This window comes from Pithys albifrons, chromosome 8, assembly GCF_047495875.1.
Source record: "Pithys albifrons albifrons isolate INPA30051 chromosome 8, PitAlb_v1, whole genome shotgun sequence".
NCBI lineage: Eukaryota > Metazoa > Chordata > Aves > Passeriformes > Thamnophilidae > Pithys > Pithys albifrons.
In genome coordinates this window covers 21,016,499-21,036,684 of record NC_092465.1, presented here as the reverse complement: position 1 = coordinate 21,036,684, position 20,186 = coordinate 21,016,499, and the positions used below count along the sequence as shown (strand labels likewise).

General features: G+C 41.9%; 1 protein-coding gene across 1 annotated transcript; it reads right to left on the bottom strand.

Annotated features, from left to right (window-relative positions):
* Nucleotides 1-5,178: 5,178 nt before the first annotated feature.
* GORASP2 (golgi reassembly stacking protein 2) lies at nt 5,179-20,173 on the bottom strand. The gene is made up of 10 exons (XM_071562441.1): nt 20,042-20,173; nt 12,292-12,372; nt 11,297-11,500; nt 10,857-10,943; nt 10,275-10,405; nt 9,548-9,680; nt 9,299-9,422; nt 8,858-8,944; nt 6,987-7,082; nt 5,179-6,221 (listed from the first exon to the last, which is right to left on the bottom strand). The coding sequence occupies exons 1-10, from the start codon at nt 20,102-20,104 to the stop codon at nt 5,902-5,904; spliced, it is 1,326 nt and encodes a 441-aa protein (XP_071418542.1). The 5' UTR covers nt 20,105-20,173; the 3' UTR covers nt 5,179-5,901.
* Nucleotides 20,174-20,186: the final 13 nt, after the last annotated feature.

The window sequence follows — 20,186 nt, the reverse complement described above, 5'->3', positions numbered from 1 at the left end:
TCATTTCCAGTGCCCAACATGTTATTTGGCAACACACAGACTTCCAGTTGGTTTCTATTTTCTTATAAGTTGTAGTTACTTTCTTAGAGGATTTTACCCAAGTATGGTTTATATGCAACAACAGCATCTCCTATGATCAGACTTCTGAGCGTTAGTAAAGCAGTGTCACTGCCTGGGACAACGCTTCTTCTGTTTCCTGTTTTGTGTGAACACATATTTACCTGAGGGCATAAACAGTATTGTGAAATAGCTTCTTACATCTTTTCTTACCGTTCTAACTTTTAGCATCATAGTTGATAAAACTTGACTGATGCCCAGTAACTGTTAATACTGAGCTGCTGCCTGTGAAAATCGCAACTCTTGTTTACAATTACTAATGTTGCTTGGAGAAGTCACACTATTCCTCTAATCTAGCTTTAATTCCCAGATTCATTTTTTGTGTAAGCACTGCCTGAGGCATGTACACAACTCCGAGTCCATAGAATGGGTAGTTAGAAATGCCAGGATGGGAGGTTTAAAATTTTCAGTTTGTTTTTAAATACTATTTTGAAGACTTGCTAAACAATTTCACTTGAAATCAGCTTGAAGGATAAGGGTGAGATTTGTAGTGATATGGTCACAGCTAAGTCTCAGCTACTGAACTCTCTGTATTCTTTCTTTGTACAGCACCAAGAACTGGAAACTATTTCCCTTATGTCAGGAGAAAAAGTAGTGGTGTTTGCAGAAGATTTTCTGTTTGTGTCTTTTATTCATTTAGGAGCAAGAACACTGAAATTAACTGTCTGTTTGGGAAAGCTGCCAGCAGAGGATGTTGCCTGATGAACTGCAAGGGCTGGGAAGAGATGTCTCCGGGGAGTAGGGCCTGGGCAGTGCTGTAATGTCCTTTCTGCACACGAGAAGGTGCAGATGAGTCGACTCTCAAAGAGACCCATGACATCCATCACCCCTCATTAAATGCAAAGCTCATAGCTCTGCACTGCTTTTGCTAATACTAGAACCATCCATTGTGGGCTTTGCTTACAAAACTAGAAAGCCTACATTGACTTGAGGCTTTGCAGCTTGAGTTCACTCATGCTTCCTATTTTTTTTTGCTTCTCTTGGGGTTTCATAGCTCACCTAACCTGCAAGGACCATGAACAAAGTACATGAATATGCACCACTGGCTGGCAGAGCCAACAATCCTTTCAGACAAGAGGATTGTTATTAAATCAGGTTGTTTTGTTGGCAGAATAGGCTTTCTGTTGCCATGGGCTGCTCAAGGTGAGCCTGACCTCTGTGATCTCTGAAGCTCTCTCTTGTGCGTGAGCTGAGCGATGCTGGAATGCAGCTTTTAAAATGGATTAACTGTGAACCTAACACAGGAAACAGTTCAGAACAAGTAGAAGCATTACATTGCACAACTAAGGATGAAATGTACCTTTTGATCCCATAGGACAACAGTTCCAAGGCTGAGAATATGATTATTTGACAGTCACAGCCATGTCAGTGCAGAGTAATGTTTGCAGCCTTTTCTTAGGGCAGAATTCTGCCTTTCCAGGTGCACAAAAGGGCAGTGGAGAGGTAGGTGTGTGGCCAGTGGAACAGAGACAGGTCTGCATTTTCTCACTGTGAGATAGTAACAAAACCATGCACTTCACCCCTTCCTCCCAGAGCAGGTCCCCACATGCCAGGTCTGCAGCCTTTGAACTCCAAAGTCTTGATGCAGTTTCAGGTGCATCATAGCACAAATCCAGCACTTTGGTACCAACTTCAGCTGAAATCATGGCTGGTCCTAAGAAATACCAGCCAACCACCCAAGTGAAATTCTGAACTGCACCCTGGCAACATAATGTATTCACATGGCCTAAGGATAAACATGAACTGAGGTTCCTGGAAAAGGATTTTTTTCTTGCTCAGCTCACTAGCTCTCTAGCCACCATCTGCAAATCTCTTTGATACTCTGTAAAATGGTAGATTACAACCCTTTAACTCTTTCCCCAGGGCTGCAGAGCAGACCTGCTGGAGATTCACCTGAGCTAAATGAAGTTTTCTGTTTGATTAAGGCCAGTGGGTTATTTGGTTTCAGAGGTTTTTTGAGATTAGGTCTTGCACCTTTAAGTATTTCACTTTAAAACTGTGCTATGGTAGGTGTTGGCTCTCTGTTAGACCGCAGCTGAAAAACCAGATGTTACAGGTAAACAGGCCTGTTACAGACAAAGCCCACAGATGTTACAGGCAAATTAGTTTACAGATTTTTGTTTTCTGAGCTAAACTACCATTTTTTAGCTAAAGTTACTACTAGAAAGCACAGTACAGTGCAAAACAGTGTGCTGGGCTGCACAAATATTCATTAAGCCTTGGACTATCATGAAGAATGTGTACAGTAGGATCACAACCATGAGTTAATTATGAACTACAGACACAAATGAAGAAACAGTTTCACAGTCTGAGTCTTGACTATCATTACCAGATTCAAATCTAAAATGCAACAGATTCTAGGTGTCCAAGTCCAAGTGAAGAACCGAAAAACCTGAACTTGGTGCCAGTGAGGCCTCCATCTTATGGAATGAATGTGAACACATTTATTTGACTAGTACAGACAAAGCCTGTATATAATTGAGGAAAACAGGGTGCCACACAAAATCCCTGATCCTTATCCTGCCCCCTTCAACTTAATTCCATAATCGGCAATTACATTCACAGAGAGATTGGAAATACTATCCAGGCCTCTCCTTCAGCATTACACTATGTCAAACAAGTCCCTACCTGTAAGGATCTGCTTCCTTCAAGACTTCCACCCAGCCCCATGGTTAGCTTGGCTTAAGTCAGCAAACTACCAGCAAAACTGGAACTTAGAAATAATTTAAGCTCAGCCCATTTCTGCCTTCAGATCAGTTGGTTTTACAGTTCTCAAGCATCATCATTCAGCATCCAGCTGGCATCCATTTGACTACAGTTGCTGCTGGAGGGGTGGGAACAAACCACCCTCGTTGCTGAGTTTTATCCTGTAAATTCAGCCTACAGAAACCAGTGCACGCCATCTCGTGGCCCTGCACAGCTATTTCCTGGGAACAAATGGAGCTCCAGTTGTGACAGGGAAGTTTAATGTGGACAGAATTTAAAAGATGGCTGTCAGGGGCTCAGAAACAATCCACTGTACTACTCCACCATAGCTTTGAAACCTTCCCCCTTAGTGCTTTGCCCATGCTCCTGCCATGACCTTGCAGCCTGAGCAGCTGTTTCCTGGAGCAGCAGCAGCAGAGCATCAAACTGCAAAAGGCGCCTCTTCAGCATGTGCTCACACACAGTTGAGACAGCTTTGCCCTCACAACAAATACAGGTACCAGTGAACACCACAGGCCCCAGAGCAGCCTTTGCAGGAGCAGGAAATTACCTTATGCATTTTAGAGTAGGTCATACTCATTAATCATTCTTGATTACATGCAAGGTTGGGGATGTTCATGGTACATCTGTCTTCATCTGCTCTCAGCACTTGTTAAAGACCTCCATGTGTCAATGCTTTAAATAAAGCTAATGTACCTGTTTGTAACTGTTCATTAACAAACTCACAGAAACAATGTTCTATCAGCTGTCAGTCCCTTGGTGTATCTTAAGTTCCTGTTCCTTCTTCCTCTCTTCTTTTTTCTTTAGGAAAAACAAGTCATTAAGAGCTCCTCGCCAAAAGTGATTAAGGTATGATTTCATTAACTCTAGCTGAGGGAATTAAAAAAACAGGGGCAGAGTGCAATAATGTGAATTTAAGGTCTTCACTTCTATTTTAAGTAGTAAATTTTTGACTTCTCAATGTTTATGACTTTTTAGCTGGGAGATTACATCTTAAATCTGCACCACTGAATCATCTCCATTATCTTTGGCAGAATTGCTGAAGGCAACACTTAACACTGCCTGCCTTCCACTGCTCTCCTAGCTCTCAAAAGGCTGGATATACAGTCAGCAACGAGGAACTTAAAATAGCTAACAGAAGGGCAAAACTTCAGACTAAGCATCTTATTTGCCTGCCACTAGAGACAACTGCATAAGTCCTATGAAAGTTTGCAGCTTGCTGTTGGAAAGCACAGACTCGTACCAGGTAACTTCAGATGTTATTCCAGAGGCCCCTAGTTCAAAGAGTCTTGATTACAATCAGCAATTGCTCTAAATTTGGTATGTGATAAACTGCTTTTACTGATCTCGGGTTGGAAGTGTGTAGTGATGTTGCAGAAAAGACTGTTGGACCTGTGAGGCTCAATGAAGCCTGATACTAACACACTTTCTCTGTATAAAGGAAAGAAAAGAGGGGACATCCTTCTTCTCATGTCAAGGTTTAATTCTGAGGTATGTGACACTGGATTTACATAGGTAAATAAAACTACATTCTGAGAAACAGTGAGTGGCCTATTTAGCAAGGTACAGGGATTTCACACTCCAAGCAGCTGAGAAAAGAAACTGCTCACAGTATGAAATAAGTATTTTGGGTTTGTCTTTGGCATGGGATTTTGCCGTAACAGGTGATGAGGAATGTGGAGCTGAGGAAAGACAAATACTTAAGTGATAAAGATGAGACAGGACAACAGGTATTAGATAAGGCTTCCATGTGAACTAATTATTTGAGACATTATTATTATTACTATTATTATGATGATGATGATGATGATCAGCAGTCAGATGGAACTACTATTCCAAACACTGCTCAGGGAAATTGCATTGCCAAAATGAATTTCAGAGCTGCTGAGACAGACTTCAGCTCCAGCCTGCTGATGATATGGCTAAGTTTGCATATGCTTGCAGCAAACACATATAAATGAAATTCCAGTAATATAGAAGGACTGGAATGGTACAGAAGAGTTTTCCGTATCAACTGCACCTGATACCAGCAGTCAAGGCTATCACCTGGAATACAGTGCATATAACAGTTTATACAAGTGTATCATCTACAGTTAATCTACAATTTGCATCCTACATATCAATTTAAAAAGCCAAGTATGAATCATATGCAGGCAGATTTCATGACTCATTGCTGCAATGGATTTAACCACAAGTGCTGATTCTGCCTGCCATTAAGATGTCTGGCACTCCCACTTGGACCCATTCCTCTGGAGGGGAACTCTCACAGATCTGTGCTAGAGAGAGCTGAGCTAAAAACAGTTAAATGAGACTAAGAATAAAAAAAAATAAATGTGCTATTTTGTCACACAAAAATTAAAATTCCAGGAATTTATTGCTGTATGTATGCTTAATCCATTAATTTGTCTTACAGTAGTCATGAAGTGCCAAACTGTGTGCTACATTTAACATTCCATGTATTCCCTTCCAAACGCCATTTTACAGCGGGCATATGAAACAACGCAGCAGCAGTTACAAAACATGGCTTGAGCATCTCTCAAGAGCTTAAAGACAGATTTGTGTACAAGCTGAATAACGAGATGCCAGTTAAAAGGTCACTCAGCAACTTTAATAGAAATATCTTTAGGTGGAAGTTTTGCAGCGTTCAAATTTACAATTGAGACAGAACACTCTCATCCCCACTGCAGTAACAAGATACTTGCAAAGAACAAGAACTATGGTATGTAAATGTCACACGCAAGACCTGCTCCATCTCTATCAGAAGCAAAAATTGCTAATTATAAGGAAGGACAAGCCTAGCAGAGTAAGGCTGTCAGCCTATATTAAAAACATACACATCCGAGTTTGGCAGTGGAATTCTGTTTACCACCTTGACTTTTTTTTTGGTAACATACAAGTACTCTTCCTCCCCTCCCACACTTTATAAATCCCCTTTTAATTTTTATTATACCTCCATATTATTTACAGGACTCCTAAAGATTAAGTACAAACTAGTATGAAATTGATGATAGCTTGCTTTCCAAATATGTATCCCATGGCTAAATAAATACCAAGCCAATCCCACAATGTGATCTGGAGTTACGATTCAGAAGCTTGTATATCTGTGACTCCAGCTGTTTTCTCATTAGCTGTGCAGGACTCATTTGACCTGTCAGCAATATTTGCCACAGGAGCTGGAATAGCACTATCCAAGGTGAGTGTAGAGGTCTGTTCTACATTTACAGTAGTGCCAGGGTTGACAGAAAAGCTTCCAGCCTGAGTCATACACGGAGGCAAATCGTCAGGCAACATACAGTCCTCTGTGAGCAAAGGAAGCACAGGAACACACTTGGGTGGCATTGGCAGGGGTGTTATTCCCATCAGATTCAGAGGTGGCAATGAGGGAAGGGGTGGCAAACCTGAAGAGAAAAAGAGAAAAAAAAGGCAGTGAGCTGCTGCATACCACACACAGATCTGGAGAGACCCTGTTCACTTAACGTTTTACCTTCTCTAATCTCCTATTTATCCTTGGAGAGGAAGAAGCTTTTTGAACTTAATGTAAGCATGATCTATGTGCAAGCACTGACTCAGCAGGCTCATTTCAAGCCTGATGCTTTTCAGATTTCAGAACTGCTCTGAATGAATCAGAGTGAAGTCAAGGTTGCTTGTACCTCCCAAGAGGACTAGGTATTTAATGCATTAATACTGATTATTTGGTTTTTCTGGCCTTCACTGAACCTGCCAGAAAAAAGAAGTTAACAAGAACCATATTCCATATAAGCTTCCAATTTCTTTTTGCTTGTTCCATGTGCACGTTCAGCAGTTTTGTTTTTTTCAAAACTGCAAATCTAGTATTAGTTCATACTTCTGGCATTCAGTCAGGAAGCTCTGATCTCCTTATCTAGCATACAAGGGAACACCTCATATTTTCTTCTACCCATAATACTGTATACTTTCACTCTGGGCACAATTTCTTCTGAGATCATAAATCTGAGATCATAAATCAGGAAAATGAAACATATAAATACAGACCCAAGTTTTAGAATTAGTTTATCTAAAGACATTCTCTGTCTACCTAACCTGGCCACTGATAGCCCCTTCAGGACTCCCTTGGATGGCTCTAAATTAGAGTCTCAGGGATAAAGGACACTAATTACAGTGTTTCAGTTTGCAGAAGCACATACCAGGCTGTATGATTTCTGGAACAATCTGTGGTGCAGGTAAATTAAGTTTGGACAGATCAGTCAGGTTAGGAAGCCCTGCTGGTAATGGCATCAGACCTAAGAGAAGATTAGAAAAGTTACAGCTGAAAACTGAAAATTGTTTCTGAGATCTTACTGGTAATTTAAACCTTACTACATATTGCTTTGCTTCTTGATTATCATTTTTACATGTAAGAATGCAAATTCACCTAAATTTCAACTTTTAAGCTGCACAGTGAAAACAGATACTCGGAAGTGTGGACTAGCAAATACATAATCTCAAACGTTTCATATTTTTCTGAGGACAGTGGAATCTTATTTCAAGGAACTAGAAGGTTTGCATTGCAGGTTCAGCTGCCAAAAAAAGTAGCTGTTTCACCACAGCACTGTACCAGAAGCCCTCTGTTCCCAATTTGAATGGCAGACAATAATAATAGGATTAAACATACAGTATTCCCTGGTCCCTAATATTGATTACTGTATTATTAGTCCTTTCTACTTAGTTCATAACTAAACACAAAAATATATGTAAAAAAGGCAAGACAAAGCAACTTGCAGAGTCAGGAAGCACTGAAAGTTGAAGAGAAACATATGAATGCAACACATGCCCTTCAATCACTGTGTTTGCTTTGAAACATCTTTTCAGACCTGAATCTCCCCTCCTAGAAGAGCGGCATTTCTGGGACAATGGCTCTATTCTTATTCTGTCTTTAGTTCAAAGACAATTAATTCAGAAATAAACTGTTGGTATCACAGTATTAGGACAGAGAAAAGTCTTTAAGCAAGGCCACTGTATAGAGATTTTGATTAAATCCCAGCCATCTTTACCTACCCATGAATTCATTAGCCATGAAGGCTGACAAAATCTCACTCAAAGACCCTTCAGCTCAGCTATAAGCAATTTTGGTTTGATTTTTTTTAAAATCTGAAAATAAGCTGAACTTCATACAAATTCACTCAAATTTTAAACCTCCTGTATATTTACTACAAACAATTTCACTAGTATATCCATGAAAGTTACAAGAAATATTCTGATTTGCTTTCAAAAATCAGTGATGCTATCAGAGAAAAAAGTGAAAGGAAAACTTGTATTTGAAGGGGTGGATAGGTGGAGTTGAGTCCTGTACCAGCACACCAATGACACAGCAAAATCCTATACAATCGTTATTTTACCCACTGTTAATAACTCTGGAATACGACTGCTTGAAATGTTCACTATTATCAGGAAACAACTACTTTGCAGACAGAATCTTACTTTTGTTATACCAGTTTATTACTATGTAATTCAGAAACAGTACCTGAAGCATTAACTTCTCTATTGTTAGCCCTGTATTTGTATTAGGAAGAGCAATCAAGCTGAGTATTAGAAAGAAGTTTCCTAAAATGAAGATTTTATGGGTGAAGGGAATGCAGAAATAGGCAAGACACATTCTCAGATCTCTGACGTCTTGAGTCCAAAGGACACACTGAAAACTCCATTTATTTGCAAAAGTACTTTGAAAATACAATTTATAAACTACAGAAAGTAACAATCTATCAACTCAAGAAATGTTGCAAATAGCAAAGCAAAATTTTCCTGAGACACCCCAAATGCTGCATCTCCTGTTCACGGGGCCCAAAAAGGTAAACACTGCCTTGTTGCCAAGTCAGTCCTCTGTGCTACAAACATGCTGTGAACATATTCTAAGCAAATAATTCTTCACATTGTAGAGGTTGTACAGAGATCTTTAACATGAAACGTGTAAATTGTATGAAGTTATACCTTCCCCAAAAAGCAGTGAAAAAGAGCTCTCCTCCCTTGCTCCCTTAAGATTTTTGTTTCAAAAACATTTTAAGAAATTTTCCCTACTCACCTGGTAATGTAGTTGCTGGGTTAACCGGTGGCACAGAAGTGAGGGACTGACTGACTTGTGGTGGTAATAATGGAACTGTTGGAACACCTGGTGGAGCACACAGGGAAATTACATTAATTTTAAGCATATAACACTTCAGATCCCTTGCTCCAGAAGTACAAATAAATAATTGCTCACAGGAGAATTACTATTTGCATTAACTGTAAAATGCTGATGAAGAAAAATAATATTCTAAATAACACACATGGTATTTCTGATAGAAGTTGTTTGCAACTATTTTGTGAGCAAGTAAGGCATAATTCCATTACTCTAGCCTTTTACTGTCAAGAAAAGTTTAAGAGAAAACTTTATTCTCTCTTCTGCCTTTTATTAACTAGAAACATCTATGAGAACACAAGTCAGAAAACCTATGCAATTGAGGTCAGTTACTTCAATACCAACCTGTGCTGAGAACATTACTGACAGTAGTTGAGGGTGAACTAATAGAAAGTCCTGAAAGGCTCTGCTCAAGGCCTGCTGACCCAGGAGGGAGGGTGGCTGAGGGATTAACTGATGACAGCTGAACCTTATTGAAAGGGAAAAAAAAGTTTCATCATTAGGGTTTGTTTCCACAAGAACCAATAGAAGCAGAAAAGCAATTATAACACCATAATCCATTTTTACTAAGCCAAAGGGGAAACCACAACTTACCTCTGTGAAGCCATCTTTGAGGGGACTGAGAGAGGCACTGGGCAACTGTCCTGGGAGAGAAATTTTCTTTCCCTCTTCAAATGGGCGTGTAGGTATCCTATGCAAATATCCATAGCCAATGCCACATCCCAGGCTGTTAAAATATGAACATTTAAAAGTCAGTGAAGTGACTTTACAACTACACACTAAAGCAACCAATACATGAAGGACTCAAGACAAGTTTCAAGATGAATTTTGTACAACCTTCCCCTCTTGCCCCAGTGTTGCCTTATTTTCTATGGAGAAATAATCAATACAGTGTAACTGAAAGGAAATTCTGTAGCTTTTAGCAATGAACATTCAGCACAAAATAAAATTGCTTATTATTTAAACCAAACAGCTATACCAGGTATACAGCTTGGAATTTCACTCACCTTGTTACTTGCAGTGCTCTGTTATGGCTACTGCACAACACTTCAAGAATATACTACAGGCTAATGAATATTTGGAGTCTAATGCAAAAACCAACTGTGGCACTGTGCATTTCTGCACGAGCTAATTTACTGATTTACACTCCCCTCTTCTGTAACCGCATCTGAATTTCAAGTAAATATATAATTCATTACAGCAGAAACACCTTTGATATACCAACACTTTTTCTGTCTTTGTAGAAAACTTAAGCAAGCAGTTGTTAGGCTGGTGCCATAAGAAAGGTGCCCCACGCCCCTGTAATACATTGTCTCCTTACCTGCCTTCTCCACCCCAGGCAGAATTTGGAGTAATCACCACTTCCCGACAATTATCTGTGTCTGTGTTGTACACATAAAGTTTTAATGGCTTTGCTTCGTGTGTTTCAATAAGGGAAAAGAGATCTTCAGACTGCAAAAAGATAAAAATGAGTAAGGGCTTTCATGTCCTTATCATTTGACATCAAATTGATCACTCTAGTCCTGACTGTAGAACAGAACCTCGTAACAGCCACCTGCTGCAGCTGTTTCAGTGCTGGTCTTTTACCATAAAACCAACTTTAAAATGTGTTTTGATAGCACAACTCAGAAGATGTGGCACAACTTAGATTTCATATCTGCTATTTGAAATACCAATATTAGAGTACAAAAAATGTTTCTAACTTTATGATGACATTTAAGAAAGGCTTTTATTTCCAGAATTGCACTTAAGAGGCACCATGCCAGAGCTCCTTCCTCTTTGCATGTGATTTTCATCTACATTGACCAGAAACAGAAGGGATGTTTCAAACTGCCCTGGTACAACTTGTACCGCTGTATTTTTCAGTTTTTAAAAAATAACAAACTTATTTTTATATACTTACCTCATTCATGACAGTATCTGCTCCAATGATATAGTCACTATGAGGTCTAAGTCCAGCTAACGCAGCAGGAGAATTTGGCTCCACTTCCTAGTTTTAAGATGGAAAATTACAAAGCACTGTGTAACTGTCAAGGTTTAGCAGAACAATTAGATGTGCACTTCACACAAGTTTTGAGTCAGACAAACTGGTCGAGTTTTCAATACAATCAGTAGAGTACTGAATGAGTGAAACAGGGGCAGTGTCTCTTGAAACCATTCTGGCACAGTACAAAATACAACAGCTCTGAATATTGCACAAAACCACTTATTTAACTACAAGACTCAACAATAAACTTACAGACATACAGTTCTAATCCAAAACCTGCCATGCAAGTTAGTTTTCAATAGTAAGATAAAAACAGTAAGCAACAATAAGAAAAATACTTCCAACTCCATACGTACCAAGACATGCCAGACATTTTCATTGGCCCCATCAAAGCTGCAGAAACGAATGCTCACTCCCAACAGGCCTTGCCCACCCCACAAGTTGCTGGGGGTCACTGATGTTTCTCTCAGTTCCAGTGTTTTGCTACTGTACACCAGCATTTTTACAGGTTTTTCAACATTTGCTTTCAACAGGTCCTTGAGAGTGTCATTGTCTTTATTCTGTGAATGTTCAAATGAGTTTGGGTTAATGTTTAGCAGAATGAGCATCCAAGTTCTACAGCAACACTTTTGTATTTCAAAGGTGCTATAAATACTGTGCAGTATCAGAACAGTTACTTACAGCTACTCTGCAACAAGTTTCCAGTCTCTCCACAATTCTAGAACACAACTCTGGCAAAACCCTGGGATTTCCCCGTAGCAGGTCATGCCTTCCAAACATGAAAGCACTTTAATTGAATCTGTGACAAGATGCTCCCCGCAGCTTTTCAGAGGCTCTCCTGAATCCAGGCACATTGGTGAGAAAGCTTACCCACAGATGGTTTCTTCCACTGCTCTGATGGTCTGCTGTTTCAGCACAGCTCTGCTTGAAAGCTTTCCCCCATTCCTCCAGCCCAGCAAACAGCTTGAACAGCAGCTTTTTCAATCAACCTGTTTCGACTCAATGGCGTCGGCGAGTTCTTACAGGAGCAGTTTTACAGACAGAACTAGGGGGCACCAGCACAGTGCACCAGTGGTGGGTCAGCAGGCAGTACTATTGTTGTGCACATGTCTGCAGAGAGCATGTCTGTCTGTCTGTCTGTCTACATCCTCATTCTACAGCTAAACTGTTGACAGAACTAACTAAAGGGTGAAGGAAATTAGACAAACTGCATCAGAAATTTTCTCATTTTGAACTAAGAAGAAATATTTTATATACACTGAAATATAGCAAATGCATTGGTTTACCTATAAAAATCAGATTCTCAACATATTGTTTATATTAAAAAGCTTTAAGATAGCAACACACTCACCAATCTTGAACCGTTAATGGACACGATAAAATCAAAGAATGGCTCCAATCCAGCTCTATGTCCCGGCGAGTTTTCTTGTACCTAACAAAGTTAAACAAGAATTCAGTAAAAGTGTTCCAATGCTGATTCACAGATTAGAATATGATTTTAAAGTATTCACATATAATCTTTAGGACTAAAAAATCTCCCTCTAAAAAAGAAAGAAAAATAAAAAAGAAAGATTTCAAAAGAATTAATAATTTATAAATTGAGGAATGACACACCAGTAGCCACTCCCTGGGAAAAGCACTGCTTAACAGCTGTGGCAGATAAACTGTAGATACTTGTTTCAATAAAGGAGATCATGGTCAAAGAACAAGCTTAATGAATTCTGAAAAAAATTGGTTAAAAAGCACTGTTTTCCATAGAAGCACTAACATTGGACCTTGGTTTTTATCCCAAGCTTACTAAAGGAAAAATAGAGTCACATCTGTGGAAGGCCAGGTTGTTATCTCATTACTAAACATCACCTGCTGACATTCTTGAGACACAGGGCGCATCTGCACAACCAGGGATTCAGTAACATACCATCAAGTTTGCAAGAAGAGAGAGATGCAATTTTGCAGCCAGGACAGCTCAAATAATTCAACCACTCCAGTAACACAAGGCCTAAGTGTTGGATACACACTGCTCCCAGAAGCTAGAAGTATGTTTTTAATTCCAGAGGGAGTAACTGAGAGGCATTAAGGCAATCTTGTTTTTTCCCTATTATGCACATTGCTGATGAAGAAAAGTGACTCCACTACAGCTGTCAGATTTTTCCTACAGTCTTTTAAGTAAAGACTATCTTTCTTTATTTGTAAGCCAATTCATTTTATCCAATGGCTTTTTCTTTTAGATACTACAACCACCTTCCAAAAAGATCTAAAAAGTGTAGTTTCTTACATTACGTGCTATTCCATCTGACAGAACTGGTACAAATATGCTTGTTTGTTCAATACCAGTCTGATTCTGCAGGAATTGAGTTTTCTTACTGTGACTTATCTAGAACAAAATACTTGAAACTTTCCTGCCAAAGAAAGGTTAAACACTTTCATGAAAGGACGATTGAAACCCTCTGGTTTCCTATGGACATGCTCCATAATTGTATTCTCAGGCTTGCAGTTTCTCTCGTAATTAAGTCATGCAAAACATTCTCTCCTCTGATGTGGTTTTTTGAGTAGCAAATGCAGGATGAGATGTGTCTGTTGCTCCTCCCTCAGTTTAGAGGGGTGACATGCAAATAATCTAATAGCCTCTCAACATATATGAACTTACATTTTGTGTTTTTAATGAGCCTGACATAAAGGTCTTATACCAAAATTAAATGGTTTCAGAACTTACCAGGAAAACAATTTTGAAGACAGAACACATCTTCTTAAAACTCAGCGTTAAAAATTAGTGAATCCAGTAAAGTGATACATTTATTCTTATAACATCAGATTTTCAGGACTGGATATATGTCATAGCCTTGAAAGATAAAAGGCCAGACTTCATTTCATTCAGAGATTTTCCTCCATTTCCACACAAACTTCTTTAAAAAACCCAAACCAAACCGAAACACCAGCAAACCCCCTGCACCCTGACACTCCCCTTGACCTCCCCTTGACCTCAAGAGATGATTCCTCCCCTTGACCTCAAGAGATGATACCCTGAACACTGTGAGCCAACAGTGGCCAGTATTCAACAGAGGAACCTTTTGAAATGAGACTGAGTACGGATAATAAATGAGAATTATGTATGTTCAGCATCTGTCAGTGTCAAGCTCACTGACACGTGAGATGTATAAATAATTTACTCAAAATACAAAATCTGTAGTCTACCCCAAACTGATGAAGGGACTGAGAGAGTTTCCAAGTTACAAACAATTGGTTTGCAGAAAGCATGTTCAGATGTTGAACACCTTCTCCCAAATCCATCACGATCCTGAACATCACTGCGTGGCTTGTTTCTAAGCAGGCATGTAAAAACCACTAGGAAGCTGCACCAAAGAAATTAAGCCCTTATAGTTGCATCAATCACACAGTGCACCTCAGGAGCAGGTGGCTGCACCCCTTCTGTCATCACCTTTCCTCATGCTGCCATGCACAGCTTCAGTCACAAAAAGTTTCCCGTTTCCCTGGCTTATTGGGCCTAACTTCACTGACAGAAAAGTATGTTTATACCTGACAGTCCCAGAAATTCAAACCAGAAATCCCCAGTCCATTCCACACAAAAAGTCTCCTTATTAAACTTGTGACATACTCAGCCCTGCACAGGAATTACATCAATCCCAGTTATGTCCCACCACCTCACTTTCAGTCAGCCACCTGCACAATTCATCACAATCACACTGTGCCACGTGCACACACAGCTCTCTGCTCCAGCCTCAGGCAACGGTTCTCTTCCAGGAGCTACAGCAACAAAGGATAACCAGGCACCTCAGAAAACACAATGGCACAAAAACCTTATTAATTATGGAAATAATGAAGATTCCACGTATACATACATAAACTCTGCCTTCTGAGCAATCTGGCTTTATGCAGCTTCTCTGTGTGCCCCAAGTAGGTGTTTAGTAACTTGTCTTTGTAATTGAGTAATTGCTGAGAAATAATCAAGTAATATCATTTACAACAGATGTCACTGCAGGCAAGGTACCATCCATGGGAGTTCAGGCAGCCGAATTCTCTCAGAGCCACCTGTTAGTTCAGACATACCAGTTACAGACCCCTGTGGGGCATGCCACAACTTTCCCACAGTAGAGACAAACTGGTGCAGACAACCTGGAGATGCTGTGGAGCTGCACCTACAGACCTTTTTAAGAGCAAATGCAGAAAATCTCTATCAAAATTCGGAATAGCAGAAGCCAGAAAAGGGCTTCATATAGTGCTGCAGGACTTCAGCTTCTCACCAAGATGACAGCTGGGCTGCTGAGTACACAGATTACACACTGATTTCACTTCTAATTCACTGTCAAGAATTAAACAGGAAAAAGGTTTCAAGGTCAACACACTAACGTTAATCTGCATACTGAAAAGACTTTTTTTTGTAAATAAATGAAGCTTCTCTTTGCTGAAGACTGTTCCCAACACCATCACTCCATGCCTACACAGTACATGTTGCACACTCACACTATAAGGAGTCTTCTCAGCAACACAGTGGTCACAAGTTCAAGCCCCAAGCACACAGTGCAACATAAATGGAATTAGGCACTGAAAACCTGATTTTCAAAAGCAGATGAAGGTTCTCACCACTTCTGAAAGTCAGGTAACTTATACTAGTTTCCACTTAAACTTTCAGAAGCTCAGCTTCAAGCACTAAACACACAGTTTCCAAGGACCAGAAGCTCTGAAGCTTTCTTTTTTCCCACATAAGAAACTTCTCGTGTTTACTTCATTCACAAAGAAACACTAAAAGGTTTTTTTGTGGTTCTTCCGCTGACTGTAATTGGCAGTAAAATTTCACTACACATGTACAAGCAATTCCTGTTAGATCTGATAGAATCCGTTTTATTTCCGTCAGCTATTTTAACACATTACACTTTGTAACTGTATTGAGGTTCTTGATGAAACACAACTATCAAGAGAAAAAGCTTTTTAAGTTCTTTAGTAAGAAAACAGATTCCCTAAACATAGCACATCTTTTTATTTTAGCACAGAGAATTTAATTCAAGCCTTTAAAACATGAACCTCCCTTAAAAAAAAGGTCATCACTTCATGCCACATGTTTGTATCACTAATGCAACAACTGAAGCACCCACATGAGAGACACAAATCTAAACTTTGGGCACTGCTGTTGGGTATCTTCTAAGGAGAACACCATAACACACAGTGCATACAAATCACTCTCAGACAAAAATTCTTACACACAATCTTAGAATTATTTAGGTTGAAAAAGATCTCTAAGATCACTGAGTCCAACCACTAACCCAGCACTGCCAAGTTCGCCATTAAACCATAACCCCAAGCGCCACATCTACATGTTTTTTTAAACACTTTCAGGGATGGTGATTAAACCATTTCCCTGAACAGCCTATTCCAAAATCTAATCACCTGTTCAGTGAAGAAAGTTTTACTCAAATCCAATTTAAACCTCTTCTGATGCAACTTGAGGCCATTTCCTCTTGTTCTGTCACTTGTTACTTGGGAGAAAAGGCTGACCCCCACCTGGCAGTTGTAAAGAGCGATAAGATCTCCCCCCAGCCTCCTTTTCTCTTGCCTAAACAAACCCAGTGCCCTCAGCTGGACTTGTGCTCCAGAACTCCTTTGGACACACTCCAGGCAGCTCCATGTCTGTGTTGTAGTGAGGGCCCCAGAACTGGACACAGCACTTGAGGTGTGACCTCACCAGTGCTGAGCAGGCAGACCATTCTGGTCCTGCTGGCCACACTATTCCTGAGAGAGGCCAGGATGCCACTGCCCTTCTTGGCCACCTGGGCACACTGTTGGCTCATGTTCAGTCTGCCAAACAGCACCCCCAGGTCCTTTTCCACTGGGCAGCTTCCCAGTCACTCTGCCCCAGCCATGGGGCTGGTGTGACACAATCTATTGCCCCAAGAACCTGTCAGGTCGTTACAACAGGCTGGGCAAACTGCAGCAGTTCCACATTGCTGAACAAGAAAGTTATTCAAAGTTTTCCTTCATTCTGTTTTGAAGAGCAGAAACAAATGCAAACTGAGCAATTTGCAGTCAGGCAGTTGCTCTAATCGGCCACACACCTTATTTAAAGGAAACTTAGGGAGGAGAGGAAACAATGGAGAAAATTCCTACAGGTCAACAGCAGTGCAGGCTACCAGCCTGGCAGGCACCAGGTAAAAGGAAGATTTATGAACACATTACATGAGTCAATAAATGGAAATATAACAGCAAAAGCACACATGAGACATAAAAATGTATTCCAAAGAACTGTTTCAAACAAATGACTGGTTACTAAGTCTACCTCGTAGATACTTGTGCAAGGAAACAGTTGGCAACTTCCTCTTCCTCCTACCAAAAAAAGAAAAAGGAAAGAAAAAAAGGGAAAAAAGTGCTACATTTCAATGTCCAGAACCCCAGTAAGGCAATCCAGAGCAATGTCTGCTGTCAAGCATGAGCATGATGAAATCACTTTCCCTCGACAGTGCTTCAGTCCTGGAGTGCTCCTGTTTCCTGTTACAACTGCCCTGGTGGCAGAGCTCCCAGTGAAAGCAATATTGCACTGAACATCAGCAGAAGCAGGCAAAAGAATTAAGTAATCTGCAAATATTACATCAGAAATTAACAATGGTATTGTTTATGTGCTGCACATATTTCTGGTCATGTTTAAAGTAACAGTAAGACTTTCTGCCAGTTTTGTAGGGAGGCAGGATGTGCAGTCAGTGTCTGACTGTAAAAAACAGTCGCAGTTTGCTCATCCCTCTGGCAACTTGTACTTGGCTCCTACAGTCATACTGAACAATGTTAACTCTGTTTTATGGCAATTTAATGCACTTTTCATTTATCTGCCTTACCCAACCAAATTCTTCCAATAATTGAAAAGATTTCCTGACATTTCTCTAATTTTCTGACATACAATGAAATCTTTAAAACAAGTACTATACATTATTTACAGAAGTTTGGTGTTACTGAAGAAATCTGATCTTATTCAAATTAGATCTGTATTGCTGAAAGACTCCTGCTGTTTTCCCTCTACCATTCTCATTTATCTCATTGAAGTACTGAGCTCAGAAAGAAAACATACTCGAGAATTAAGAAGAACAAAAGAGCAGCATTCCCCAGTCCCAAGTTCTACCATGTCCATGCAGACAAAGCACTTGTGCAGAGCTGCTCCAACAGTGCAAGCTGGACACTGTTTGTAACAAGCTTACTACAGAATTCCAACTGGAAAATTAAACTTGGAAAAACTATAGAGGAAAATTCTAGTCGCATTCACCTATGCCACATGCATTGCAATACAAACGTTCCAAATTATCACTGTTAGGCTGGGATTGTGAGGCAAGTTAAGATGCCTGTTCACAGAAAAGGAGTAATCACTCGTTATTGTGGCATCTGAAGATAACAGTAAGATGACAAGGCAGTGAAAAATAGAGACATCAGACTGTTTATAACAGCAGGCAGGTCCTTTTCTGTATTTAATGTAAATACGGATGTCCTGTCAGAAATCAACTTGTTTAATGTGCACCTACCAATGACATTTACAAAGGCTGGCAATCAAACACTGCCACTCTGGGTCACAGCAAAAACATTACAACAAAAAGGTGCCCAAATGAAAACAAAAGGTGACAGATCCAAGCAAGATTACAAGAAAAAAACTCAAGTAGATTCTACTTCATAAAAAAGATGTATCTCAATTTATTAAAATGCTTTAATAAACACCTATGAACTGATGACTCTAATGTAACTGATATTGTAACTGCAGAATATTAACTGGTTTTACAAGTCTCAAAAGTAAAAAGTTGATGGAATTTGCACTACACTACGCTAAAAGAGAAACTAAGTCTGCCGGTTTTACCAGCCCGCAAAATGGTTTTTGTGGGGGAGAAGGGGAAGACAAAGTGGAACATCATATATTAGTAACGTTGGATTGTTATGAATCAGTAATATTAAAAGGGAAGAACAAAGACCACCATGACTTTAGTCTACATGTAAATTTTACCAGAATGTTTACGTTTGCTCAGAACATCAGTATTTGATTCTCAAAAGCAGAGAGCTGATCTGAAAGGGTCCAATGCCAACAGCCACAGGAGCCCAGCGCCGTGCCCGCAGTGAGCGCTCACCCTCTGTGAGCGGCAGAGGCAGAAGCGCCATGTGCGGGCCAGGGCCAGGCTATGAGTGACTCCGGCCAAGCTCCTGCCCGGCAGTGCCTCAGTCCCACCGCACGACCTGGGCACCATTCCGCTCGCTGAGCGTGAAACAGATACTAAAAACGGCTTCCAAAGGGCTGCTCACAAAACCTAAGGCGCAGCCTAACAAAATAATCTTCTCGCATGTGAAACCAAAGTTTTGTGGCCACAACGTGAACAAAACCAAGCTAACTATGAAACACCGCGCCTGCACCAGGGATGCAGCGCTCAGGTGTGCGGCCTGGCACGCGAACACCTGGGGCCGGCTCGCCGAACTGCTGCGGAGGGGCAGCCCCCGGTGCGGCGATGGGACAGGCCTGAGGCGGGCCGGGGTGCGGAGGGGCAGCCCCCGGTGCGGCGATGGGACAGGCCTGAGGCGGGCCGGGGTGCGGAGGAGCAGCCCCCGGTGCGGCGATGGGACAGGCCTGAGGCGGGCCGGGGTGCGGAGGGGCAGCCCCCGGTGCGGCGATGGGACAGGCCTGAGGCGGGCCGGGGTGCGGAGGGGCAGCCCCCGGTGCGGCGATGGGACAGGCCTGAGGCGGGCCGGGGTGCGGAGGGGCAGCCCCCGGTGCGGCGATGGGACAGGCCTGAGGCGGGCCGGGGTGCGGAGGGGCAGCCCCCGGTGCGGCGATGGGACAGACAGGCCCGAGGTGCTGCCGGGCCGGGTGCGGGCCGGGTGCGGAGGGGCGGCTTGGCCCCGGGGCTGCCGCACCCGCCGCTTCCCGCCCGGCCCGGGCACACACCACGGCGGCACCGCCCGGCCGTGCCATGACTCATCCTGGACCCGCTCCCCCCGCGGACTCCCCACACCCGGGAGCGGTGGCGCGGGCCCGGCGCATCCCTCCGCTCCCGGGGGCAGCCGCGGCGGTGCTGCCACCCCAGCGCCGAGCGGGGAGCGCGGTGGGGCCGCCCCGGGGCCGCCGCAGCCCTTACCCGCAGGACGTGGTAGCCCTCGGTGCCGCCGCCGGGGATGTCGATGCTCTGCGAGGCGCCCATGGCCGCGCCGCTCCCGCTGCGGCGCCGCGGGGACGTGGCAGCGCCTTCGCCCCGCCCACGGCCGGGCCGGCCCTACGGCGGC

Coding starts and splice junctions, on each gene's coding strand:
- GORASP2 (XM_071562441.1), bottom strand. CDS start 20,104: ATGGGCGCCTCGCAGAGCATCGACATCCCCGGCGGCGGCACCGAGGGC. Junction 9,423..9,547: donor TCAAAGATGGCTTCACAGAG/GTAAGTTGTGGT, acceptor CCTTTCAATAAG/GTTCAGCTGTCATCAGTTAA. Junction 8,945..9,298: donor CAGTAATGTTCTCAGCACAG/GTTGGTATTGAA, acceptor GTGCTCCACCAG/GTGTTCCAACAGTTCCATTA.